We start from the raw sequence: 27,960 nt of genomic DNA on the forward strand, positions 1-27,960 counted from the left end.
GTTAACAACATATGCATCTTAAACAACAACTGTTTTATTATCTTCATTATCGCACAGTGAAATTATAAACATAAACACATTGCCTCATAATGCAGGAGAAATGGGGAAAAGTTAATGATTAGCTAAATGGAGAAGTACAGCAAACACAGTTGGAGAAAAGTGTATTCAGCTATTAAGACAGTATTGTAAACAATGTAAAATGGAAAAACAAAAAGGGAAGAACTTTTAAATGAATACAAAATTCATATATTATGTATAAATATTGTGTGATTAGAGCTAATTCTTGTGAGTTTTGTTTTGTTTCAAAGCTTGTTTCTTGGTTAAAGAAAAATAGGTGTTTGAGAAAAATATAAATGGTTCATAATCCACCTGTGTGTTTTTTTTTTATATATATATATATATAAAAAAAATACTTATATATATACACAAAAGAATACTTTATTAGAAAAAATGTCATTACTTTTGTATATATTTGCTAATATTCATATTGTTTGCCCAGCTCTATAAAATGGGCAAATGATTAGAGAAACAAGGACATAGGTTAATTTAATTGAAAACTATCCCCAAATGCGTTGAATATCTCAGAGGTAGGCAAATAGTCTTGTGACATCAGTCTCTTACAATGGAAATGAATGTCATATCACTTGTCTCTCTCAGAATCCAGTAACTTTCTACTAGGTTCCTCAGAGACGTTTTGTACTTATTTAAATACAGGTATCTGAAATAACTAGCATATGTGTTTTTTAGGGTTGGGGTGGGTGTGTGTGTGTGTGTGTCCCCTAATATGGATCCTATCCTGCAATCTGTTGGTGGGGTCCTGTCCTGCAGTCTCTTACTGGTTAAATATTCATTAAAATAATTTGATGTGTACTTGTCTCAGGATGCCATTATTGATTTTCCATGCTTGAGAGTCCTCCTCTTATAGCCAGGCCATGAACTTACTGTATTTCCTAGGGTATGAGACCTTGTACCCCATTTTTTAATAACAGAATAGAGATTAAATTCCATTTCCTTTTCTATTGAAAGCATACATCAAATTGCCTCACATCCATTAAAAATGGATTAGGTATGGGAAGATATAAGAGTTTATTTATGAGCATGTAAAATTAGAACTGCAGTGTAAAGCTGTTCGTTCAGTTCAGGATCTCTTGAGGTAACACTCCCAATAAGCCAAGAAATTCTGAAGTATTTGGATTTTGCAGATTAATTAATAATGTACAAAATATTTTGTAAATGTTTCTAATCTATAAAAGTCTGTTTTTGGTAGTCTATACATGAGACTCACTTCAGAAAATGGGTGAAGGAAAAGTCTCGTGAAATTCAAGAAAACTGTTTTTTCTTGATATTATCAAAATCAGCTGTTGGAAGTTTAGCAAATAACATGAGTTGAGTGGCTGAATATTTATAATGTGAAGAAAAGTTTATGCCCCATTTCTACCCTTCTTTCCCCAGGGTCTGCAGCATTGCTAACCACAAGGCCTTGCTCTCTATACATTGATGGTTGTTTTTTATTATTTTTGCTTATAGAGTAAGGAGTTTTTTAATTGCTATTGGTGTTAATAATACTAGTATCCTTCTGTAAATTTAGAAGAAACTGTGTACACTGACTAGGAGATGTAAATTATAGTTGATCAAGAGGTTTTGGCAGTGCTGAGAAGGGTAAGGAAATTACAGGTCTTGTGTGGGTCAGCTCCTATTGCAGTTCCTGCTGACCTACAAGTGAGAGACCAAGTTAATTTTCTAATCGATATGTGTTTTTATTAGGGCTGTCGATTAAGCGCAGTTAACTCACATGATTAACTAAAAAAATTAATCGTGATTAATCAGTTTTAATTGCATCATTAAACAATAGAATACCAATTGAAATTTATTAAATATTTTGGATGTTTTTGTACATTTTCCAATATATTGATTTCCGTTACAACACAGAATACAAAATGTGCACTGCTCACTTCATATTATTTTTTATTACAAATATTTGCACTATAAAAAGATAAACAAAAGAAACACTATTTTTCAATTCCTCATACAAGCACTGTAGTGCAATCTCTTTATTGTAAAAGTGCAACTTACAAATGTAGATTTTTTTTTGTTTTGTTACGTAACTACATTCTCAAGCAAAACTTTAGAGCCTACAAGTCCACTCAGTCCTACTTCTCGTTCAGCCGATCGCTAAGACAAACAAGTTTGTCTACATTTACTGGAGATAATGCTGCCCACTTCTTATTTACAATGTCACTTGAAAGTGAGAACAGGCGTTCATGTGGCACTTTTGTAGCTGGCATTGCAGGGTATTTATGTGCCAGATACGCTAAACATTCGTATGTCCCTTCCTGCTTCAGCCACCATTCCAGAGGACATGCTTCCATGCTGAAGACATTCATTTAAAAAAAAACGCATTAATTAAATTTGTAGCTGAACTTCTTAAGGAAGAATTGTATGTCTCCGGTTCTATTTTACCTGCATTTTGCTATATACACCTCTACCCTGATATAACATGAATTCGGATATAACGCGGTAAAGCAGCGCTCTGGGGGGGGGCAGGGCTGCGCACTCCAGCGGATCAAAGTAAGTTCAATATAATGCGGTTTCACCTATAATGCAGTAAGATTTTTTGGCTCCCTAAGACAGCGTTATATCTGGGTAGCGGTGTATTTCATGTTATAGTAGTCTCGGATGGTGACTCAGCACGTTGTTCATTTTGAGAACGCTTTCGCTGCAGATTTGACAAAACACAAAGAAGGTTCTAATGTGAGATTTCTAAAGATAGCTACAGCACTCGACCCAAGGTTTAAGAATCGGAAGTGCTTTCCAAAATCTGAGAGGGATGAGGTCTGAAACATGCTTTCAGAAGTCTTAAAAGAGAAACACTCTGATGTGAAAACTACAGAACGTGAACCACCAAAAAAGAAAATCAACCTTCTGCTGGTGACGTCTAACTCAGATGGTGAAAATGAACATGCATTGGTCCACACTGCTTTGGCTTGTTACCGAGCAGAACCTGTCATCAGCATGGATGCATGTTCTCTGGAATGGTGGTTGAAGCATGATGGGACATACGAATCTTTAGCGCATCTGGCATGTAAATATCTTGCGATGCCGTCTACAACAGTGCTATTACAATACCTGTTCTCACTTTCAGGTGATGTAAATAAGAAGTGGTCAGCAATATCTCCTGCAAATGTAAACAAACTTGTTTGAGTGATTGGCTGAACAAGAAATAGAACAGAGTGGACTTGTAGGCTCTACAGTTGTACGTTATTTTATTTGTGAATGTATTTATTTTTTTGTACATAATTTTACATTTGTGAATTCAACTTTCATGATAGAGATTGCACTACAGTACTTGTATTAGGTGAATTGAAAAATACTATTTATTTTATTTTTTACAGTGCAAATATTTGTAATAAAAATAAAGTGAGCACTGTACTCTTTGTATTCTGTTATAATTGAAATCAATATATTTGAAAATGTAGAAAACATCCAAAAATATTTAAATAAATGGTATTCTATTATTGTTTAACAGAGCAATTAATCTCACTTAATTTTTTTAATCACTTGACAGCCTTAGTTTTTATTATATTAGGACATTTAAATATTTATACCTTCCAAGAAAATCATTGGTAAATGTAGTAGTTTTACTTTTGAAATGCATACTGTTTTAAAAAAGTTTGAGTTCCTTAAATTATCCCTTATTTTTAAATACAGATTTCATATACCTGTATTACATTCTGGTCAGTATCTGAAATAGACTGGATGAATAGCTCTGATACAGCAATGTGATATAAGGATGGTATCCTGGTGAACCCTTAAGATGTGTTCTCTTGGGCCTGTGGGGATTTAGAGCATTGTGAAAATGTTGGAAGAGATACTTCAGTCTGTGCCAATCTTAGAAGATTCCTTGATAGCTGCAGTAAGGTTCTGCCAGTGTAATTAAAATAGAATAAAGGATTGATATTAGTACACCAGGGATACTTGGCTGCCCAAAATGAAAGGTTGGAGGAAAAAGTAAAAGCTCACTTCTGAGGCCAACCTTTTCTGTGCAAGCTGCTGCCTTAGGGAGATGTGAGACCTCTCGGCATATGGGATTGAATAGCTTGGCGAAGAAAAGCCTACACTACGATGTCTACAGTGACATTCTGCCAATGTTTTAGCAGAGGGTTCCCAAGAGACCTTTTTCTATAAACGTGTGACAAATCTCCCATACCAGAGGTTTTTGTGCTTGCAGAAAAGAGAGGTTAAGCAGCTAGAGAATCTGTTGTGGGTTTTTTTTCTGTTATTACAAAAACATTTCATTTTAACTGTAATCCTGGAAAGAGGCAAAATTGCTTGGCAAACAAACATATTACTTTGATTTTTTGAGGAAATGTATTAAGCTATCACTGTGTATTTTGTATACTGATCAGATTTGTAATATGGAATAGTGTTTGAATGTTTGCGGTATGAAAACCAGGAGATATGAAGGTATCATCCCCAGAGTACTTATTTATTTTATACATCTTGGACTTAGTGTAATCTGTTGCACTCCATAGGCACAATATTTGCTGCTCATAAGTATTTTTAATCCCAGGAGGAAATCATCTCTGGTGGGGATGGTTTGGCAGTATAGCGAGAGAGCACGAACTCCATCAGTGGCAGTGAAATTATCTTAAACTTTCACTTCCCTCAATCGGATGTCAAAATTGTAGCAAGGAGTTCCCAAAACTCATTCCATTATCTCTCTGGATGTTCATGGGACTTGTTGCAAAAAACCCACAAAAAGCAGTGGAGGGAAGAATGTCAATCAGTTTTAAATCAGTAGGTAGGTTCTGCTGGTAATATTTACTTCGATTTCAGAAGTAATTCCTAAAATGATGTTTTGATGGGTTCAATTAGCTGCTGACATGGATAAAAGGACTGAGTCAGAAATCATTATAATCTTTTAAAATATGCATTTTGTCAAAGAACAAAAGCGCAAAAACTGTTGTTGGTGCCTTTGAAATCTAACATAAAAATGGGGCTTTCCGATCTTTTAAATTGCAGCTTTCATACATTAGGCATGAAACAGTATAACTTGTCAGAGTAACAACAGTATTTTTTATAGCTTTCACAGGATGTTATAAATTATAAAGAAAAAAGTAAAACAAACAAAAAACAAAAAAACCCACAGAGATGAAAGCTTAAGATTTCATTTAGTGGGGATTACATATACTGTCCAGTCTACCAGTCTTCAGATAAAAAAATATATTCAAGAACAGAGAACAGAATGTTATGTAGCCACATACTAGTTTGAATTTATGGTGACAGTTGATTGTTACTTTTCATTTAAAGATCACAACCATGATTTATAGCAATAAGTTTTCATTTTTCATCACTAATACTTCGTGGCGCACTATGTTTATATGCTGCAAAGATGAAACCTTTTAAATTGATTAAGTATTACTGCTGTCTTTCTGAACTCTGTTATAACAATATAAATCTCTAATTCTCTTGACTGATAACCTAGTAATAAAATAGCGTTAAATAAACCGACAAACTTACCACTCAGTTGCACACATTTTTATGAACTAAATCCTGCTTATTCAAAAATTTAAAATTTTAAAATATATACTTATAATTCAGAATCATTTAACAAGTAGTGAACTAAATATTTATAATTTTGATTAAAGTACATTTCTTTCATGATTTTTTTTTTTAACACATCTGACTTGGAAAACTTGATTAATGAAAGCTATTTTGTGCTGTTATAAAATTCATAGTAACCTGAATGACATTATGGATATCATTTCACATTTGGATATATTGTTCAAAGCTAGAGACATTTCTTTATAAAGTTCTAAGATATTCAGTAGAAACCTCTCTACACTCGAAGTCACAAATATGATTATTTTCAAGAGCTCAACTGTCTCACCCTACTTCTCATCACAGATGTGATAGAAGAATGCTATAGCAGTGAGGTCTCCTATTATTAAGACTTCATTCAAAATAAATACCAAAGTACGTTTTTTGGTGCATGACCATTGACCGCCTGATTCAAAGTGAACTGAAGTCAACTGAAAAGCTCCCATTGACTTTCATAGGCTTTAAAACAGGCCCAAATTTTGTTTGCTTACTGAGGTCCTGAGTCTGCATGGTGTTGAATGCCATCAGCTTTCACTGAAGTTGAAGGTGCTCAAGAACTTACAAGACTGGTTCCTTACTTGATAGTTTGCAAGATGCTGTAACCTGCAGTGCATCTCAGCGGTTGGTGCGAATAACAATTTTTTTGCTAAAATTAAAATGTATGTAACCATTCTTGAAATGGCTTTCGTTGTAAACCTGGAAACAGTAGTTATAATTTTGTATGTAAAGTTCCTTGTCTAAATAATTTCCTATCTACGTATTTGAATAATCTGTATTTTTATTTGTCTTGTCAATGTCAGCAGTTCAAAAATGAGACTATTTTAAGCATTCTTTTATAATAAATATGGATCATGTATAACAGCTTCAGTTGGCTTCATCAGTCTGAATTTTCTTTTAACTATCATGTGGAAATCTGAAGACAAGGATTCTGGTCCCATAAATATATTTTCACCTTTCATTTTAACCTTTTATTATTATTTCATTTTATTTCTTTGTTCACTACCAGTTGATTAAGATAGAAAACATCAAATTTAAGTATGAGGCAGAATATATTTTGCCAGACTGTGACACTTTTGTATATATGTGTAAAGAGAAGGAAGTTCGTGGTGTAGTTTTCCATAAATAATCAACAGCAAACACCATAAATAAGGAATATTTCATTGTGTGAGTGAGGATGCTGGTTACTGAGAAACTAGTTCTTGCAATTGAATCCACTGGCTCAAATCCTAGAGGGACAATATTGTTGTACTTAATGCATAATACTTTTTGCTTCAAATGTATCTTAGAAAGGGCGGGAACAGCGTTAAATTATGGATGAAATCAAGATCATACATTTATTTCTGCAGCCAGCTTTGAAAGTTTGCTTAACTGATAATTTTTCTTGAAGCAGAAAAGATGTGTTGACCTTCATAATTTTTTGGTCCTATAGACAAAAGCAGTTGGTCTGCTTGATGCAGATGTATATGGCCCTTCAATTCCAAAGATGATGAATTTGAAAGGAAATCCAGAATTATCACCAAGTAAGTGTAAAGTTACATAATTTTTTTTTGTTCAATATCTAATGCAGTTTCTGAAGAAAATGGATTTCTTCAAGTTATGAGAGGTATTTTAAAAAGTCTTATTTGCTTTAGTATTTTTTTCTATGTTGCTGGTCAAGCCTCATTTAGTACTTCCTAAAAATCTACCATATTTTAAGTATGATGTTGAATGGCCACTAATATAAGAATGAAGACTTGATGTATCTAGTTTTGTTTTCTTTGATCATTATTTCAGTGTTTCCAAATGAACTTGTTTTCAAAACTAACACTTTGAAATATATCTAGGGAAGAGGAGAAGGGTGATTATGATGGTTAAAGACGTTTGATATAATGCATTTGCCTGTCTTTTCCCTTAATGCTTTGGGACTAGATTCTCCAGTCCACCACTGTGATTTTTGGCAGGAGATTTGTGCTGGAGAGTTTCCCCTTGATAGGGGAAACCTCCCCCAGTGTAAAAATGGGAGAGGAAGTTTTGCTGCCTCTTGCACCTATTCTTTTTGGCATTAGAGGAGAGAAGCGATGTGTTGGGAGAAGGAAGGGTGCGGGAGTATGAAAGGGGAAGAAAGGGATGGGGAGAGAAGGGGGCTTGGAGGGGCCACGGGTATGCTGTGTCTAATGTAGACTAGGGTCAGGCACCTGAGAATCCAAGAGCCACAATCATTTCCTTGTAAGTCTCTCCTCTGCAGAGTGCCAAGGCAGAGCTCAGGTACAGTGGAGAATCTCTTTCTATCCAAATTACGAAAACAGAATGTATTTAATGATTTGTTGTATCCGTCATGACAATAAATGAGCCCATTTACAAAAATTAAAAATATTTGACCACAAACAAAACCATCCTCGTCACTACAATACTCTCTACCCAATGATGATCAAGTATTGTCATTCAGCTGACGAATGGACAAATGGACAGTACTGTCAACATATAAGTTTCTGTAGACAAGTACGAAATGAGGCCATATGTCAATTTTAGCTCAAAGGTGACAAAAATGGGCTGCAACTTTACCAGGAATCATTGGCACCCACAACATTTCTGGACAGGAATTCACTGCTAAGTAAAAGGCAATGTCACACCGTCTAGCTTTTTATCCATACTATTATCTTTGTGGAGTTAATATGATACCTTATTAAATGTCCTTTTTTTAGATTGCGAAGTCAAGCACTCAAAAGTTAGAAAATATGCTAAATTTAAGATTTCCTGTTCAAACTTATTTTGCCCCCTTGAGCTTCCAGCATGTGTATAGAATGTGATCATGTAATTGAATACTGTATCATAAAGAATATACACACGGGGGGGGTCAAATTTAAGACTGTACAGGCATAAATTTGGCATTTCTAACTTTGTGCTTGAGTTTGAAACCTAAATAATAAACTTTTATGTATTTTTTTTGTTTTGTTTTTGTATTTAATTTCCTATTTTTTTTTTTTAAAGGAAATTCCCCCCCCCATATTGTTTATATACAACTATAATAACCCCATGCAGCACAAGCAAAGTTTAATTCCTGAATTTTCAGCACCACAGCACATGCTTCTATTGCATGAGCTACAAGACTTGACTATGTTAGCTGTCAATATGAAAAGGCTGTTATCCTAGAAGTGGTGATGGGCTAATGGTGTCAATTGTTGGGTCCATGAGGCTGACCAGACAGCACATGTGAAAAACCGGAATGGGGTGTGTGTGTGTGGGGGTAATAGGACCCTATATAAGAAAAAGACTTGAAAATCGCGACTGTCCCTATAAAATTGGGACATCTGGTCACCCTAATGAGGATTCTGGCTCCTGCAGAGCCACTGGCAAGGAGGTTGGGCTGCTAAGGTCATGTACTGGTTCCAGAAGACTTACAGGGAGAGCTTGATCTGGCATTCTCCCCATCTCCTGTACTGTGACATACTCCTGGAGGAATTCTGTGCAATGCAGAATTTTGCGGAAATGTGTGTGCAGCATTTCCTTTCCCCCCACAGAAATGGACTGCAGGGCTGCTGGCTGCCACTAGGGGCTGCTGGACCCAGCAGAGTCCAGCATATACATAGAAGACACTGTCAGGGGGAGGGAGCTAGAGGATTGCCAGCAGCTGCAGTTCCCCACACACCCCGAGGGAAGGAGACCGCAGCGCACAGGAAACTTCACACAAGCCCAAGACCCAGCACAGTGCTGTTTCTCCCTCTGCATCCTTGGGCTCTGAGGGGGTGTGTGTCGGTGCTGGGGTGGCCATGGCTGGCATGTGTATGTGGGTATCTGGGCTGGGGGGACCCCGCTGCTGGGTTCTTGGGGGGAGGGAGGGATTATGGGTGTCTGGCCCCCTGGTTGGGCTCAGGGTGGGGAAGGCGGCGGAGAAACAGGAACTGGGTTGTCATAGGGGTTTCTTTAACACTCTACTCCTGTGTGTGTCTGTATTGTTACAGACATACTTGCTGACAGATATTTTGAAATAAATTACCAAAATAATTGAAACTGTCTTGATTATGTAGTTTTGACAAATAAAATTTGCAGAATTTTGTAGAATTTTAAAATATTGTGCACAGAATTTTTAATTTTTTGGCACAGAATGCCCCCAGGAGTAAATGTGGAGTTTGCTTCTGCTCATGTGGGATGTTGGGGCCTTATGTTGAGTCCAGCTCTCTTCCCCCTTTTCCCACACCACTTCAGCTGCTCCATGCATTCCCAGTTCTGTGTGCGTTGCTGTAACAGTGAACAACTCAATATACTAAACAACAAAGAGAAGGTTAAGGGATGACTTGATTACAGTCTATAAGTGCGTACCTGGGAAACAAATATTTAATAATGGGCTGTTCAATCCAGCAGAGAAAGTTGTAACACAATCCAGTGGCTGGAAGTTGAAGCTAGACAAATTCAGACTGGAAATAAGGCATACATTTATAACAGTGAGAGTAATTAACCATTGCAACAACCCCATCACTGACCATTTTAAAATCAAGATTGGATATCTTTTGGAAAAATATGTTTTAGGACTTATTTTGGGGAAGTTCTATTGCCTGTGTCATGGAGGAGTCAGATTAGATGATCACAATGATTCCTTTTGGTCTTGGAGTCTATGAATAGCATGGTAATTTTCTTGGTTAAGTCTAAAACTTTAAAGTTTGGTTTCAAGTATTCCATATAAAAACATTGTAAATACCATTGTTTCTACCTTCAATTGAATAAAAACACGAAGAATGAACATTAAAGGCATCCACTATTTACCTTATAAGCAGCAATTCCCAGGGTCAGTTCCAAGTTTTAAGGATTACGTGGTAGCCAAAGTTGGGAATTGCTGTCTGTTTTGATTTAACTCTCCCTCTTACTTCAGTTTTAATGTCTTTTTCTTTTAAAGATTTCCTTAAATGTCTTTGTTGTGATTTAATAAGATTGGTAGCTCCAATATCTTACCCTCACTCTTCTGTGTTAGTTTTTTTTAATTAGCTGTGTAGTGCAGTGCACTCTTAGGTCCTGGCTGAGCAAAGCACTTAAGTATGTGCTGAATTCATCCCTATTCAGTAAAGAACTTAATTATGCACGTAAATTCCATAGAAGCCACTGGGTTTGAAGCCTGTGCTTAAAGTTTTTTTCCTGCTGGATTGAGGCCAAAGTGCTCAGCACCTTTCAGCATTGAACCCATATGGACTGATCCTGTGAGGTACAGATTACCCATTGATTTCAATTTTGTCACCCAACCACGCATTCCAGGAGGATTGAGGGTGCTTAGCACTTAGTAGGATAAACCTATCTAGCAGTTACCATATTGAAATGATGAATAAAATGAATCTCTCTGTATATTTCCAGTTTTCAACATGCTTTAGGCTCCCTGGAGATGAGAGATGCTCCATAAATATAAGATATTATTATTATTTTTTTTCTTAAATTACTATGCAAAATCTTGGTAAATGGAAAAGCCTGGAAGTGTCTCATAAGGATATTATGCAGAATCCCAGGAAAAGATAGATGTGTAAAGGTTAGTTTGAAATATACTCTTGAATACTAGATATTGGATAATCTCCCATCTATGTGGAATGGATATGAAAACTAGCTGTTGCACATGCACAGATGCTACTTTACTTTATAACATAAATACAATGACTATTTACTTGCTGCTTCACATCCTTCAAAATAATTTAGCCAAAAACTCAAAAAAAGTATACAATTTATTATGAAGATACTGACAGATATTTTTCTCCAATAAAACTGTTAATTGCTTCTATAGTACTTCAGAACTTTATTGCCACTTAGTGATGCACCAAACTATTTATTTGTCTATAAAGCAACACATTCTAAAGATTAGCAAAAGACTGCAACTACTTCTAAAAAATTGAAGGTTGACTCAATAGATTTCAAGGCCTGAAGGGACTAATGTGACGTCTACTCTGACTTGCTGTATAACACAGACCATAGAACTTCCACAAAATAATTCCTAGAGCGCGCATATATATATATATATATATATATATATATATATATATATATATATATATATATATATATATATATATATATTTTAAAAACACATCCAATATTGATTGAAAAAGTGTCAGTGATGGAGAATCCACCACGACCTTTGGGAAGTTGTTCCAATGATTAATTACTCTCGCAGTTAAAATTTTACACCTTATTTCTAGTCTGAATTTGTCTAGCTTCAGCTTCCAGCCAGTGGATTGTGTTGTGCCTTTTTCTGCTAGATCAAAGAGCCCATTATTAAATATTTGTTTCCCATGTAGATACTTACAGACGAGGGATTTCCAAACTTACTGACCCTCTGAGCTGCATGTGACAGTCTTCAGAAGTTTGAGAACTGGGGCGTGCGTGCCTGCCAGGGCTCGGGGCTTCAGCCCCCTTCCTGCTGAAGCCCTGAGCCCTGGCAGGTGCGCCCCATGGGGCTGGAGCTCCGAGACCCCCGTTCCCCACTGGGCAGAAGCCAGAAGTGATAAATGCGGGGGAGGAGGCATGTGAGGTCACGTGCCCATAGCCCCCCCAGATTTTTGACAGGGTTTGCTGGCCCTGATTGGTTACATCGTGCTGCAGGGCCCCCTCCGTGGCAGCTGCTGGAGCCAGCAAGCTGGGAGCTGTGGCCTTGGGGAGAGGCAGCAGCAAACAGGAGCTGCAGGAAGAGTTGCTTTTGCTGCTGCCTTTGTCTGTGGAGCTAAAGCTTTGGCTCCTTCCTACAGGTCCCAGCTGTTTGCCACTGCCTCTCCACACAGAAACAACAAGGAGTCTGGTGGCACCTTAAAGACTAACAGATTTATTTATTTATTATATACTCCACACAGAGTAACACCTGGGAGCTGCAGGGAGGGGCCGCTGAACAGAAGAAGGGGAGCATACCCTGGGGGTGTGTGTGACTCAAGCTGTTGGGGGGGGGGAGGGTTAAACCTTTAAATTGTGCCCCCTCCTCACTCAGCAGGTACCAGTTGTCTCTGGCAGAAGCCCCTGCAGAGTAGAAGCCCTGAGCTTCTTTCCTCCCAGTCTGCTAAGTGGAGAATGGGCGGGCAGGCGGGGGGGAGAGGGGGAGGCATGACAGGACGACAGGCGCTCCGTGAAACCACTTCAACTGTAAAATAGCCACATGCAGCTTGTTAGCTGTGGTTTGGCCACCCTTGTTATAGACTGTAAACAAGTCACCCTTTAGCCATGGCCCACATGCAATACTCTAGATGTGGCCTCACCAATGCCGAATAGAGGGGAATAATCACTTCCCTTGATCTGCTGGCAACACTCCTACTTATGCAGCCCAATATGCCATTACCCTTCTTTGCAAAAAAGGGCACACTGTTGACCCATATCTGGCTTCTCGTCCACTGTAATCCCCAGATCCCTTTCTGCAGAACTGCCACTGAGCTAGTCAGTCCCCAGCCTGTAGCAGTGCATGGGATTCTTCCGTCCTAAGTTCAGGACTCTGCACTTGTTCTTGTTGAACCTCATCAGATTTCTTTTGGCCCAATCCTCCAATTTGTCTAGGTCACTCGGGACCCTATCCCTACCCTCCAGTGTATGTACCTCTCCCCCCAGCTTAGTGTCATTTGCGAACTTGCTGAGGGTGCAATCCATCCCGTCATCCAGATCATTAATGAAGATGTTGAACAAAAACGTCCCCAGGACCAACCCTTCGGGCACTCCGTTTGATACTGGCTGCCAACTAGACATCGAGCCGTTGATCGCTACCCGTTGAGCCCGACGATCTAGCCAGCTTTCTATCCAACTTATAGTCCATTCATCCACTCCATACTACTTTAACTTGCTGGCAAGAATACTGTGGGAGACAGTATCAGAAGCTTTGCTAAAGTCAAGATATATCATGTCCACCACTTTCCCCATATCCACAGAGCCAGTTATCTCATCATAGAAGGCAATCAGGTTGGTGAGGTATGACTTGCCCTTGGTGAATCCAGGTTGACTGTTCCTGATCACCTTCCTCTCCTCCAAGTGCTTCAAAATGGATTCCTTGAGGCCCTGCTCCATGATTTTTCCAGGGACTGAGGTGAGGCTGTAGTTCCCCGGATTCGCCTTCTTCCCTTTTATAAAGATGGGCACTATATTTGCCTTTTTCCGATCTTCTGGGACTTCCCCTGATTGCCACGAGTTTTCAAAGATAATGGCCAATGGAGCTGCAATCACATCAGCCAACTCCCTCAGCACCCTCAGATGCATTAGATCCGGCCCCATGGAGTTATGCATGTACAGCTTTTCTAAGTAGTCCTTAACCTGTTCTTTCACCACTGAGGGCTGCTCAACTACTCCCTGTACTGCGCTGCCAGTGCAGCAGTCTGGGAGCTGACCTTGTCTGTGAAGACTGAGGCAAAAAAAAAAAAAAAAAAAAAAAGCATGCTCTTGCTTTTGGCTGGCTCAATTCTTCACAAGGGTCACCAATAAAGGAAGAGTACTGAAAATCTGCCACGTGTCAAAAATCATCGGCCTCCCCAAACTTGATAAAGACCTAAACCTGGCATCAGGCGCAATTAGTGTCACTACAAATTTGTGCTGTGAAAATTCCACACTGTACAGATTTAGGCTCTTTCCATGAATTTTCATTTATTTCCTCAATGTAAGATTTCACTTTAAAAAGAAACTGCTAATTTTCTTGGCAGCCAGAGGGGTTAACTTACTGTAGACTGAAAACCTACTTGATGTGAACTGACGCAAACCCAAGTCTGCAGATGAGCTGAAATAATGGCCAGGTTGGAGCTGTACCAGTTCACACCAGCAAAGAATTTTACCTGAAAGCTCTAAAGAGAGGTGTGCTGTTACAGTAATATGTTAATTTTGAAACTTAATGACTGCAATTCATTTCTGCTGCAGTTATTAACTGTATTACTACTGATGGGTTTAGCACAAAAATCCATTTAGTGTGGCTATAGCTTGATATAGTGTGTTTAGATTTACTGGCCAGGACATAATACAACAGGAATCAGTATACATCTTTTAAAGATGTAAATCAGAAATCATATTAGGAAATAAAAATACTTTCCCAACCTCCATTCACAACCCAAACTCTGCCTAGTGACGACACCAAAAATATAAGGTTGCTCATTGTAGATTGTCCCAGTCTGTTTAATTGAATCATCCTTTTCTTTCATATTTTAATCAGAAATGACCTACTAAACAATTTTGACGTTTAAATTGTCCTCATTAGGTTTCAGAATAAATACTTAAATACGTGAAGTTCACGACTGTCTTGAAACTGTTGTTACAAGCTATCTGCAGACTTCGGTAGATAGATATTATTACTTCTGTTTCACATTTGAAGGCTGTTTTTGCAATGATTAAACTTTTTTTTTTAACTGAAGTTTTGATTTTACAAGATACAACCATCAGGAATAAGTAGACACAAGTTTCTTCAAGCTGACCCAATTTCACCTCCAGTACAAATAGAATATTCAGTCAAATGTTTTGATTTTTTTTTTTTTTTTTTTTTTTTTTTTTAGTCTCAAAATAAGGCACTGGGAAGGGACAGAGAGAGAGAGAGAGATCTAGGAAGGGTATGGTGGGCTGGCCTCTGAGCAAATGAGATGAATATCTTTGTTGCTTTCTTCAAACAATCCTAGTTACAAATTTTTTAGCCTGAAATGGCTATTCTAATTCTTGAGTGACGATAGATTTTTACATTGGTTGCAAAACATTTACTTGTTTGTTCAATTTTTAAAAATTGTTTTACTCTGATACTGTTTAATGCAGGATAATAGTTGAGTGTTAACCTTTTAAATTGCTGGCATTTCTTTTAGATAAATCTGTGCATGCTCAACAGTTTAACATTTTTATGCAAGTGCACATTTTTCATATAATCTGATTTTTCTAGCTATTGTAGTATATTGTGTGAAACTAAAGTTCTAATTAATTTTAGATGCATAGCATTTTAGGTAAATGAAGTACTGTATATTTTTCTGATAGGAACATTGTGGTTGTTAAAGGGATATGGTCAACTTGAAAACATACACTTGTATCTGAACATTTTGTACTCCGCTGATGTTATGAATGACATTTAAGATTACTGAAAGAGAAAGATTAGGGGGAAATTATTTTTCCCTGTTAGTTTAATATGTGCATTTGGCAGCACTTTATGTATAGAGGCATTCCTGTCATGCATTGCTCTTGTGGGACTGCAACTGCTTGGACTGCCTTAGGATTTACAAAGGGAAGTATGTCAGGCAGTGGCAGTAGCAAAGCTAAAACTGAAAGGGGTAACAGGTGAATGTGTGCAGGCAGAGACAGTGGGGGTTGAAGATGGGTGGGATTTAACTTCTTGGTCAGTTTAGTTCTCAAACCCTTTTACAAACAGCCCTGGAGCAGAAAAATTAACATTCAATTAAAGTAGAAATTTTAAAAAAATCAGGATATATTATTAAAAGGGTGCCATCATATTGTTTTTTAAAGATTAGTCAATGTAAAAAAAAAAAATCTGTTTGGCAGTGTCACTTTAAATAATATATCAAATTCTATAGCTAGTTGCAAGATTAGCCCTTGCTGCGGTGCTCTGTCTGTGCTTGGCTGAGATCCGGCTTCACGGTTCCTACCTCTACTGCTGATTTGGAAGTTCTCATTCTTGATGTTGCTGACTACATGAAGTAGAAGGCTGAAAAGCTTAATCAAATTATTGTAGCATAACGGAGACGCAATCAGTATTATCCAACACCTTTTGAGATTTAAAGCTGGGTTTTTTCTTTCAGTTAGCACAAGAGACTAAAATGTAATATGATTTTCAGATTTGGGCCGTGTTTGTAACTAAATCTTGGACAGTATATAACAGGGATCGGCAACCTTGGCACGCGGCACGCCAGGGTAAGCACCCTGGCAGGCTGGGCCGGTTTGTTTACCTGCCGCGTTCGCAGGTGCAGCCAATCGTGGCTCCCACTGGCTGCGGTTCACAGTGCCAGGCCAATGGGGTCTGCGGGAAGCGGCGCAGGCCGAGGGATGTGCTGGCCGTGGCTTCCCGCAGCCCCTGTTGGCTTGGAGGGGTGAACCGTGGCCAGTGGGAGCTGCGATCGGCCAAACCTGCAGACACGGCAGGTAAACAAACCGGCCCGGCCCGCCAAGGTGCTTACCCTGGCGAGCCGCATGCCAAAGATTGCCGATCCCTGGTATATAAGGTGATTGGCTTTTGATATCAAAGCAGGATAAACTGTTGTCAGATTGCAGATTAATTTTAACAATTTTGTGCTATTATTAATAATACTTTGCATGTTTTCAACAGCTTCTGATTGAATATCTTGAAATCTTCGCATATATGAATGAGTTAGTTTGGTTCTACTTTGAAAAGAGACAGTATAAAAATAGCAACATGTTAATCAATAAGTCTGTTCTTTCTGTTTACTTTTGTAACAAAAATAAGTGTGTGGTGGGTGGTGATAGTTTTTTTTTTTTTTTTTTTTTTTTTAAACTACTGTTAGTGCCAATGCTTTAATATAGCTCTGGTTATGTGCCTACTCATCTGAGCCTAGCTCCCGAAGTCACAAGGTGTCAGAATATCATCTGTAATTTAAAATAAATACCAGGAAACCAAATTTATTTCTAGCCCTTGTGGTTGTGGAGATACTCTGATCATGTTTTCAAGTTTAACTGTCACAGTGAATTTTTCTTGACTTGCGGATTGCCTGTAATCCTAGATCCGAAAGAGGTGAATTTGTCTGCTCATCTCAGTGATTCGTTAAGGCTGGAAACCCCAACTGTGCTGTCCCCACCAACACCATGCCAGCATAGAACTGTGTGTTACTATCCTGTCATGGATGCCCCCCAGCAGAATCCTCTGCTTAGTTGGGTAGGGCCTAAGTCCTTCCTTCTCCGGGACACTCAGCCTGCTTGAAGACAAGGAGCAGGGGTCCAGAGATGGGGAGCCCACAGTCTGCCCAGAAGATGACTCTTGTGCAGGTGGGATGGGATTATTGGGGGTGAGGGGCATGTCAGGTATGCTAGGGCCCTGGATTCCTTAATCTAGTCTTGGTGTTAGCTGTGTAGTGACAGCAGTTATGAGAGATGAACCTGCATTTTGTTCTTTCTTGTGTATCATCAGGAGAATAAAATAATGGTACAGAGAACGGAAAAGAGACTTTTATTTATACTTTCTCATAATACAAGAACAAGGTGCCATTCAAGCAAATCTGAATAGGAACACATTTACAGTTTACTCAGTTAAATGTAATTAGCTTGTGGAACTCATTACCACAATACCCATGGAGTCCAAGAGCACAGAAAATATTAAGAAGTTATACTCATTATCCAGCATAATGTCTAACATTAAATTACACTGGATAAGAATTAAAAAAGGATATAAACCATTAATCATTAACTGATGGGCTTAAGCAAATTAGTCGATAATTAACTCTTAAAGGGATTCTAACACCCTCCTCAGCAGCATCTGGAATTTGCCACTATCATAAAAAACATAATCTTGGACTTGATGAACCACTAGTTTGAGCCAGTATGTCAGTACCTAGAATTATTTAGTAAATTACACTTTTATAGGGCTGTCAAGGCTGATTCCCCACTCTGGCACTTTGAGTGCAGAAGGTGGGGGCCCGCAGGGATTCTAAAAATTAATACTGGCCACTCCAGGCTGGTATTAAACTCCCAAGCTTACAGCTTCTCTCTGACCTTGGGTGGGTAGATGCTGCCACCACCCAAATGCAAAACTCCTTGGAACCCAGGAAGGCGCACTTGGGAATTACTTCCTGTGGGATATCCTCAAGCCCTTTCACCCCTCCTCCGGGGAAGAATTGAGAAGGAAAACAAAGGAAATTAGCTATTGCCCCCAGCTAATTAAACAAAATATGCACAAACCTCTTAAGACACCAAAAATCTAATCCTGTTCTTAAAAAAGGTAAATTTTATTAAAAACAAAAAGAAAATACATCTAGAACTTAGGCTTTTCTAGATTTAAAATAACCACTTACATGAATTAAACATCAAGAATAACCTTCTTATGGTCCAGCTTCCAGGTTACAAGCAAAACAAAAACATTTGAGGTTAGCACAGAGGAGTCCACAAGCCAATAAGAAGTAAACAGAAATAAACCTAATCGCGTCTTCCTGGACATTCCCTAATTTACTTACATATCTGGGGTTTCAGATAAGTAATCTCTAGGTATGATCTGATGGTTTTTCATACCTGGCTTAAAGCTTCTCACAGCATAATTGCTGCCCTGTTCCCCTCTTCCCCGGAGAACCACAACACACAGACAAATGGAAGCTTTTCCCCAATTTTAAAATGTTCTAGGCCTCCCATTGGCTCTTTTGGTCAGGTGCCCACTCCTTTCCTTTTACCTGTGGGCTTGTTAACCTTTTACAGGTAAAGCAAATAGAGAACAACTACCAAGAGGGATTCTATGGCTGGCTGGCTGGCTGGGTGTCCACAAAAGGGAGCTATCCCACCTCTCATTTATCACAAGGACCAATAAGTTAAATCTGTACAACCTCACTGAAAACAATTAGGTTGCACAAGTGCAAATTGGAGAATAATTTAGTCTGCATAACTTATGCATCATCCACCGTAATAAAGGAAGAAACCAGATTAACTCTGAGCTTTCAGGTAGAGTTTTTAACAATGGCGGTCATAAATATGTTTGCATGTGTACTTGTTTCTGTTTGTAAGCTGAACATATTTGACCTAGAATAAATTGATAGGCAATAAATATGAAAATCCAGAATGCCATTTTTAGAGTCACTTTTCTCAGTAGAATAGAGATATTAAAACATCAGAGACAACTTAAAATCTAGTCAATTTAAAAATTAATTTTAAAATAGTTTTAAATACTACATGTGTTCCTGACTCTTTCTGCTAATTTTTGTCATCTTACAATCACACTTTCCTATTTTTAGCATGATTTTCTTGCCTGGTTCTTTTATGAAACCATCCCACATACAGTAAAACGTACTGATTCCAGGAGAAACAGTGAAGTTTAATAGATCTGAAGTGTTATTGAGTACATAACCCATATTTTCTCTATTTTCCTATTTGTTTTTCTTTAATGATTATAGGGGTTAAAATTAACAATAAAGAAGTAAAAATGACACCTGCCTAAATTTTTTTTTAGGTTGATAGTGTTTCTCTAAACCTCACAGCATCCCTGTGAAGCATGTAATATAGCCACTTTACAATTGGAGAATCTGGGCTATAAAGACTGACTTGCTTAAAGTGGCACAAAAAGAACTAACACATTCAATAAATCTAAAAAAATTATTTTTGGTAGAGTTGGAAACAAAACTCAGGTTACCTACCTTGATTTTCATACCATGCTTATCACCAAGGTATTTCAGGGTATTACAACTTTTAAAATATATTTTTAAAAGGACCTTTATCTCCAGTTTCCTTTTCTTCTATCAGTTTTATCTTTGTGTATTAATGACTTTATTTGCTCTGAGAGAGCTAAGTTAAATAAGTGAGCTTTGCATTTTGTTCTGAAGGTGGAATGTCTGATGTGTTATAGAAGTTAGTTTCAGAATTGCAGTCCAGTTGTAGGTAAGCTCTATCCACTATCCTCACAATTCTCGCTGTTGTTGTTGACCTTTCTAGTGCACTAGCTGACTGGAGCAGCTATAATTGTATAGAGGGAGGTAGTCAGTTCTTCAGGTAACATGGGCTAATCCAGTAAATGGCTTTTGAATATTTGGACAAAAACCTTGAATTTGATTTTGTGCTGCACATAGAGCTATGCAGAGAGCCGAATGTAGGAGTGATCTGCTGTTGAGTAGGTAGGATGCTGCATCTTGAATCAAGTGGAAGTTTTTCAGAGTTGTCAGCTTCATTCCTCTTAGATACAGTGAATTAAATAATAAATCATAGTGGTCCCTAATTTGTGGTTCACTGTAGCCAAATCAGTTTAATGGAATAACACTGTCTTCTGGCCAGCTACAGGTAGAAAAAGGCTTTGGATCCACAAAGACCTCAAGGCTATCTGGTGAATCAATTTGATGATTGGAGGGAAGGCACCCTTGATGGAAGGTAGTGGCTTCAGACAACTCACTCATCTTGTGCTTTTAGTACAAAATCATACATTAACATTACTTTGAAATGTAGTTGACTAATACATGATCAAATTCAGCATATTTTCCCTACTTATGCCAGACCTACTTTTGTATCATAATCTTACAGCAAGCAGCTGTTTTTCTGCTTTTATTTTTAACTCTCTTTAAAACTGAATTGATGCATTCTGAATTAATTTGCTTTTTACCCCCAGAAAATTAATGTAATAGGAGTTGAAGAAGAAACGAGCTGTGTTGTAAAGTGGAAGGGCTGTGGAGGGATTGTAAACTTCTTTTTAAGCTTTTCTGTGCTTTTGGTGATTTGAGTTGATGATTTGTTAATATTTTCTAATGGAAAAAATCATAAAATGAAATGTCAAAATGAGCCTAGTTATTTCAGAAAATTAACATTTCATAATTTCTTTATGAAGTCTGTCTCCTTGCTTACAGACAGCCCCGCAACCTGAAGCAAATACTCACCAGCAACCACACAGCACAGAACAAAAACACTAACCCAGGAACCTATCTTTGGAATAAAGCCTGATACCAACTCTGTCCACAAATCTATTCAAGTGACACCATCATAGGATCTAATCACATTAGCCATGCCATCAGCGGCTCGTTCACTTGCACGTCTACCAGTGTGATATATGCCATCCCTCTGCCATGTACATTAGCAAAACGGACAGTCTCTACGCAAAAGAATAAATGGACACAAATCTGACATTGGGAATCATAACATTCAAAAACCAGTAGGAGAACGTTTCAACCTCTCTGGCCACTCAGTAATAGATTTAAAGGTGGCAATTTTGCAACAGAAAAGCTTCAAAAGCAGACTCCAATGAGACACTGCTGAACTTGAATTAATATGAAAACTAGATACTATCAATTTAGGCTTAAAAGAGACTGGGAATGGCTGCCTCTAGCGAGAGATAGCCTTGCACATATTGGTTGGGTGTTAGCTTTCTAACTCCACCAGACTGTTGGCCACTCAGGCACTCTTCTCTGGGCAATGACAGCCCTGTCTTTGCCTTACAGGTTAACAAGAGATGCACCCTTGTACCTACCTGAGTCACCTTTGAAGCATTACCCTGTGATATCCAGCCTCTGATGCTAATATTCACAGAAATCCCAGATTCTCTGCCCGCAAAGGAGCAGTGTACTTCAGTTTTACCTTAAACCAGCAATCCTGTATAACACACAGCACTTGTAATAAAACAATAGAAAGTTTATTTAAGAAAGAATAGAGATTCAACAAAAAAACGAGAGTGGTAGAAACAAATGGTTACAGTACAAAATAAAATCATAAAATGGGAACTAGGGCCTACATTTATTAATAATTACCTTTCTCTTCTAATAAAGTAGGTTTTCATTCCCAAAGTTCAGTCAGTTGTGAACTGGCTGGCTTCACTTAAACCAGGATCCAAACTTTCATGAAAAACACCTCCTTTCCACCAGGCGTTTCCTCTCCTCACTCTATTACACTGAAACAGTCTTTTGCGTGACTTCATAGACAGGGAGATCCTGTGTGTAATAATGTTCCTTTTTACCTCCAAGAAGTTTTGATTGTTTGCAGTTGTCTCTGATGGTTTACCATTGCTAGTCTTGGGATGGAGCAAGGCTAGACACTTGCGACTTGCATTACATACCCAACTAAGCAGGGAGGAGTGACAACTCCCGCCTGCTCCAGTTGGCCATCACGTATTATTCCACGGTGACTAACTTTTACATCTGAAAGCATACTTTCAATTGTTAAATTGTTCCATAAATATTACTTGTATGCACATATCAGAATGATTGAGTTTTGAAAAGTTATGAGCTTTCTGTAGATACCTTACATGTTACCCTTGTGAATAAATACTCTAAGATACGTTTGGTGTTGTCAGATCTGAGATGAGTTGTTTGCAAAGAACAGGGAGGAACCATTGGCAAGGGGCCTCTGGGTCACCAGGGTGTTGCATTCATCGGTTATATTGATCTTAACTATTCATTTATAAGATAGACCTGCTGTCCTCACCATATACAGCTTGTGATAAATGAGTCCTACGGGTTTTGGTAGAAGGCTAACAAAGGAAATACATAAGGTATAAATGATTGATCACATGGTATGCTGGGCAAACCACTCAAGAAAGCTTGATTTCTCTTTTTGCATAGGATGTCGAAGAAGGCATGGTTGAGTTTGTATTGATGCCCTCTAATAGAGATATATGTGAAGGTTGAAGCCTGAGCTAGTAGAGATTGAGGGCAGATCTACACTTAAAAAGGTGTGCTTCTGTAGTGCTTTAGTGAAGATGCTACCAAGCAGACGGGAGAGTTAATCCACGTCTGCGAGAGGTGGTAGCTATGTCAATGGGACAAGCTCCCCCATCAGTATAGCGCTATCTACGCCGGGAGTTAGGTAGGTTGATCAGAAGTGTGGATTTTTCACACCTGTGAGCGATGCTGTTATACTGATGTAAGTTTTTGTAGTGTAGACCTGGCCTAAGTTCCTAAGAAAGGGATGGGCCTGAAAACTCACCATCATGCAGAATGCTACTTTGAAAATGTGGCTCGATGGATAAAATACAGAAAGCACTGAGGCAACTCCTACTGCTGATTTGGGTGAAAAACTACCTCAGTAAGAATAGGTGAGGATGTATTTATGAATATAAAGAAATTGCTTAGTTTTTAAAAAAATCAATAATTTTGTTTCTATTTTAGAAAACTTAATGAGACCCCTTAAGAACTATGGCATTGCATGGTGAGCATATGTTTTACTTTATAGATTTATTTCAGATAATTTTGTTTTGTATCATGTTTTGAAAGATACATTTTTTGCTTTATTGTTTCAGTATGTCAATGGGTTTCTTGGTAGAAGAGACTGCACCAGTTGTGTGGAGAGGACTCATGGTAATGTCAGCTATAGAGAAATTGTTGAGGCAGGTAAGGCGTTACCTAAAATGTTGTTTGCTTGATAGAAAAAAGCACCTCTATTGAAGGCTGAACTCCAAGTTGAGCAATTATTGAAAGAAATGCTCTTAGTGTGCAATGTTTGAATGTGTTTTGCACATTAACAATGTGTCAAATGTGTGTTTGTTTTGCACTGCCTTTTAGGTACGGTTATTCATAAGCGTCTGAGCAAAAGGGAAAATATGCTTTATAGTAATTTATTTTCTTCTTAATATCAGTCACTTCAGGGGAAATTTCAAAGACTCAAATGGTGCTTAACTCCCATTGAAACTTGGTGGGAGTTGTGCTTAACGGTTAGAAAATCTATTACTTTATGTCCAGTTGAAAGTTGCAGGATTCATACACCAATGACAAGGAATGTGCATAAATAAAATAAGCATATCACTAATGTGGAAATGGACACTTGTGAACAATAGTCCAGTGTAGGAGCAGTGTTCAGCATGACCCTGCTTCAGTCAGATACTTAAACATATGCCTAACTTTAAGCTTGTGAGTAGTCCTAATGACATCAGTGTCGTCAGTGGCACTGCTCATAATTTTCTTGAATGGATGTTAGGAGCTGACACTTTATTTGTGTTAAGAATTAAAATCTCTGGGTATTCCCTTCATTTTGGTTCCTATACATTGAGTTTATTTATTGAAGAATTTAAAAATGGATATCTTCTACTTAACTATGGTGGGCTTTCAACCCCATTGAGGGTTAAAGAATTGAACATAAACATTAGGAAAGATGAAAAGTAAAACTTACTGCATTTCAGTATGCTCCTCAGACAAGGCTGTGCTAGGGGCCATGCATGCTTAAAGTATTCATCTCCACTGTTTATATCTTTCCTTATTCTTTTTGTGATGTTTTCAGATTTGACTAAATCAGATGTAGATATTTGAATATGAATACAAGGAACCATGCATGTCTTTAGGATCTACTTTCTTTACATATTTGTTTATTCACCTACCACCCAGAGTGTTTTGTTAGGGTACTCATGTGTATACTATATGAAAATCATTAGCTCTTGTCTCTGTGTGATGTTAATGTATTCATTTTCTGGTTTTGGCATTCGGAAGCTGGGTGGCTTTTTTGTTTCTTGACAGACCTATTTTCCCTTCTCAGTATGAATAGAACTGTGATGTACTAATGAATTAAAAGAAATGCATTAAGGCTACATGTTTAGACTTTTGCATAGTGGCCCACATTGCTCACTGTTGACATCTATTTCAGGGATTTAAAAAATACAGCTAGGTGACTGCAAGAGTTCTGCTTGACCTCAGCAAGTTCCTCCAAATCATTTCATTCCCAGCCTGTTCCCATCTTAGTGCTGTTGATTTCCCCTCTGTTTCTAGTACAGGCTTCACAATAGGTCTTTGTGGTTAACATCTCACCAATCAGATAAGCCATAATTTAGGGGGAGGATATTTTTCTGCATTAATAATGTGTCAATGACTGGGACCGGCAACTTCATCCCCCTGGCATGCTGTGTTGGTCAAGATCACAAAAGCGACATAACCTAAAACTTTAGAGATGATGCTCAAGTCAGCACCTGCTTTATTCACAAACCAGTCCCTGGGAGACCAAGGATTTTTGGCAGTCAGAGCATTGCTATTATTTCAATCACTGGTATCTCCAAATGGGAAGCAGATGCCAGTTTCCTTTTCCAGGGTGCTGATAATGGCATATAATGAGTTGGTTGTTACTAGCAACTAAAGAAGCAGTTGCACTCCAGCAGATCCTTCAGTAGGAATCAGACATAGTTCCGTGACTATGGGGGCATTAGTGATTTCACTGACAGTGGAATTTCGCTTTTGAATGAAGCAGGTTTAAACTGCTAGTGGTTTTTGTTTTTTGGCAAGAATTTTTGTGTGTGTATGGACTAGGCACCCATTAATCCTCCATAAAAAGAAATTGTTGACTTCCTTTCCAGGAAGTAAGAAACTCATAGATCACAGGAAGCATCAGTAGATTCCAGTGCACAGGTAGTTTTTAGTAAATTATCCACCTTGACACATGCTATTTTAATACATTTAAAGGGTTATACATTTTCCTACTCACATAATTACTAGTCAGTCTTGAGATCAGTTTAACTGTAGGGCTGATAGAGCTGTGGTCAGGGCACCTAAATTAGAGAGGAACCTGACATTCCATATTATTATTAAATATAGTAGTGTTCCATCATACATTGGAAATTATATTGTGATGTTTAGGGGCTCTTAAATCTCTCCCTCTAGGAACTGAATTCTCTTAATCTGTCACTGATCAGTTCCAGCCATTAACTGTTGTTCAACAGGATTATTTTTTAGTCTGAGGTTTGATCCTTTGCAGGAGATCAAAATTCTTCTAGTAGTTTATATTCACAATTAATCTCTTGGTAGTTTAAAGCAGGTCCTCAAGAAATAGCTCATTTCCCCCCTTCAGCTACAGATAAACAATCCAAATTACTCTCTTAATCGAGGTTTATAGTATAATATATTGAGTTTAAGGAGCTCCCAGACATTCAGACAAGGAGCTAAAATATTAAGTAAAGTTTCTGAGATAATTAAGTCAGCCAGCTCTGAGACTGCTAATGCAGTTTATGGCATAAAGTAGAAAAAGTTCATAGGCTTTCCCATTAAAAATAGGTAATACTGTTTAATGTTCTTTATCAGTTTCAGAGTATAAAACCTACTTATGCATTCCGGTGTATAGCTTTGCACCATTAAGTACATTTAACAAACTCTTATTTCTTTTTTTAGATACAAATAAACTTGTTCTTTAGGACCTGTTCAGTGCTTCAGAAATTCCAGTGAGGCATCAAAAGGTCTAGGGTGCAAATTCATCATGTGTTGATGGAGCTGGACAACAGTATCGTTGGTACTTAACCACCTTCTTTCTCTTCTCCCCCCCGCCCCCATTTTTTTGAAATCTCTAAGGTTCACGGATATGCAATTCTTATTTTTGTAAAATAGATTTTGTTATTTGGAGAAACCTAATAATACTTAGCACTTACTGTGTATAGCATCTTACACTCTCACATTCCAAAATTCTTTGTAAACATCAAGCCTCACAACAACCCTTTGAGGTAGGGAAACTAATGTTAAACCCATTTTAAATAGGGGACACACAAATAGGTTGTCCAAGGGTCTCATACATAGTATGTAACAGAACCAAGAACAGAACAATGTGATCTGTGTTACAACCTGGCCCACTATCCCTCTGTAATGTCACCTGTATGTTGCAAGTGGATCTAATTACAGTGCCCCAGGTGCTTCCAAGCCAACTGGGTCTGGGCAGTTTCTAGTCACTATTTTGAGCTCTATGTCTGTAAGGCACATTCCCAGGTGCAGACCTCTTCTCTGAGCCTGTCCTTGGGACCTGGAACTTCACAGTTCAGCCACACCAGACCCTGACTTCCAAAGGTCCACCCCCAAAGCTGTTTAAACACTCTCCCTCATGGCCCCGCCTAGGCTGTGATCACTCAGGGACAACTTGACAGCAAACTAAGGAACACAGGGTTAACAAAGAAATTCCTTAATCACAGTCATTTTCGTCTGAAAATGTACCAGAGACTTACAGCTCTTTGCAAAATAACAGAACCTCTGTAACATCCCCACTCCTGCAGTCTGGTCTCGCCACTTCTGAGAGAGTCCAAGGTTTCTCAGTATTACAGACTATCCATGTCACATTTCTGATGTTTTTCTTTCTAACTGGTCTTGCTTACATATGACGATGGTCTTACACTATGTCTATACTACAGCTGGCTAACCTGAGCTGCTACCTGTACTGCTGGAGCCATGCTACTATTTTTATTATGTCAGCTTGAGCAGCGCTAGCATGTGTGTTTACCTGCTCGTTCTGGGAAGCATGCTCCCAAATGCAGTGTAGATGTACCCTGAAATACAGAGTCTCTCTCCTTTTGCCATATGCCCAGGCTGAGAAGCTGCAGTTCTATCTGTCACAATGGTGCTGCTGTGTAGAAAATCCTTTGTTCTTAGAGTATTGTCTCTATGGGTGTACCACATCAAGAGGTCAAGATGTGTGTGCAACTGTGCACTCAGGGTCAGAGATTTTTCATCAGCAGTGTCTGTGAATCTATGCCTGTGCCCTAGATGCCCTCATACTCTGGCATCTAGGGAGAGATGGACCTGCCACCACCCCAGTTCTGTCTCAGCTGCCGGCAGCTTGAGACAGAGCATTATGGTGTCCTCTAGCTAGCCCATGGCTTGCTACACCTCTCGCTAAAATTTCTGTATTTCAGGGGTTGGCAACCTTTCAGAAGTGGTGTGCCGAGTCTTCATTTGTGCACTCTGATTTATGGGTTCACGTGCCAGTAATACATTTTAATGTTTTGAGAAGGTCTCTGTCTATAAGTCTATAATATATAACTAAACTATTGTTGTATGTAAAGTAAATAAGCTTTTTAAAATGTTTAAGAAGCTTCATTTAAAATTAAATTAAAATGCAGAGCCC

The 27,960-nt window shown here is 38.3% G+C and overlaps 1 protein-coding gene across 9 annotated transcripts in view; it reads left to right on the plus strand.

Moving 5' to 3' along the window:
* The window catches only part of NUBPL (NUBP iron-sulfur cluster assembly factor, mitochondrial), a 161,902-nt gene that overhangs the window by 16,442 nt on the left and 117,500 nt on the right, over positions 1-27,960 (plus strand). For 3 of the 9 annotated variants that reach the window (XM_054026907.1, XM_054026909.1, XM_054026910.1), the window contains 3 exons: positions 7,031-7,121; positions 23,274-23,313; positions 23,405-23,495. The exons of 3 other annotated variants lie outside the window; for them this stretch is intronic. In XM_054026907.1, coding sequence (XP_053882882.1) covers positions 7,031-7,121; positions 23,274-23,313; positions 23,405-23,495 — 222 coding nt within the window. Of the gene's footprint in view, positions 1-7,030; positions 7,122-23,273; positions 23,314-23,404; positions 23,496-27,960 lie in introns of those variants that run through there. 3 more of the 9 variants (XM_054026912.1, XM_054026911.1, XM_054026913.1) reach the window with 3 other exon arrangements.

Source organism: Malaclemys terrapin, chromosome 4 (assembly GCF_027887155.1).
Source record: "Malaclemys terrapin pileata isolate rMalTer1 chromosome 4, rMalTer1.hap1, whole genome shotgun sequence".
Lineage (NCBI taxonomy): Eukaryota > Metazoa > Chordata > Testudines > Emydidae > Malaclemys > Malaclemys terrapin.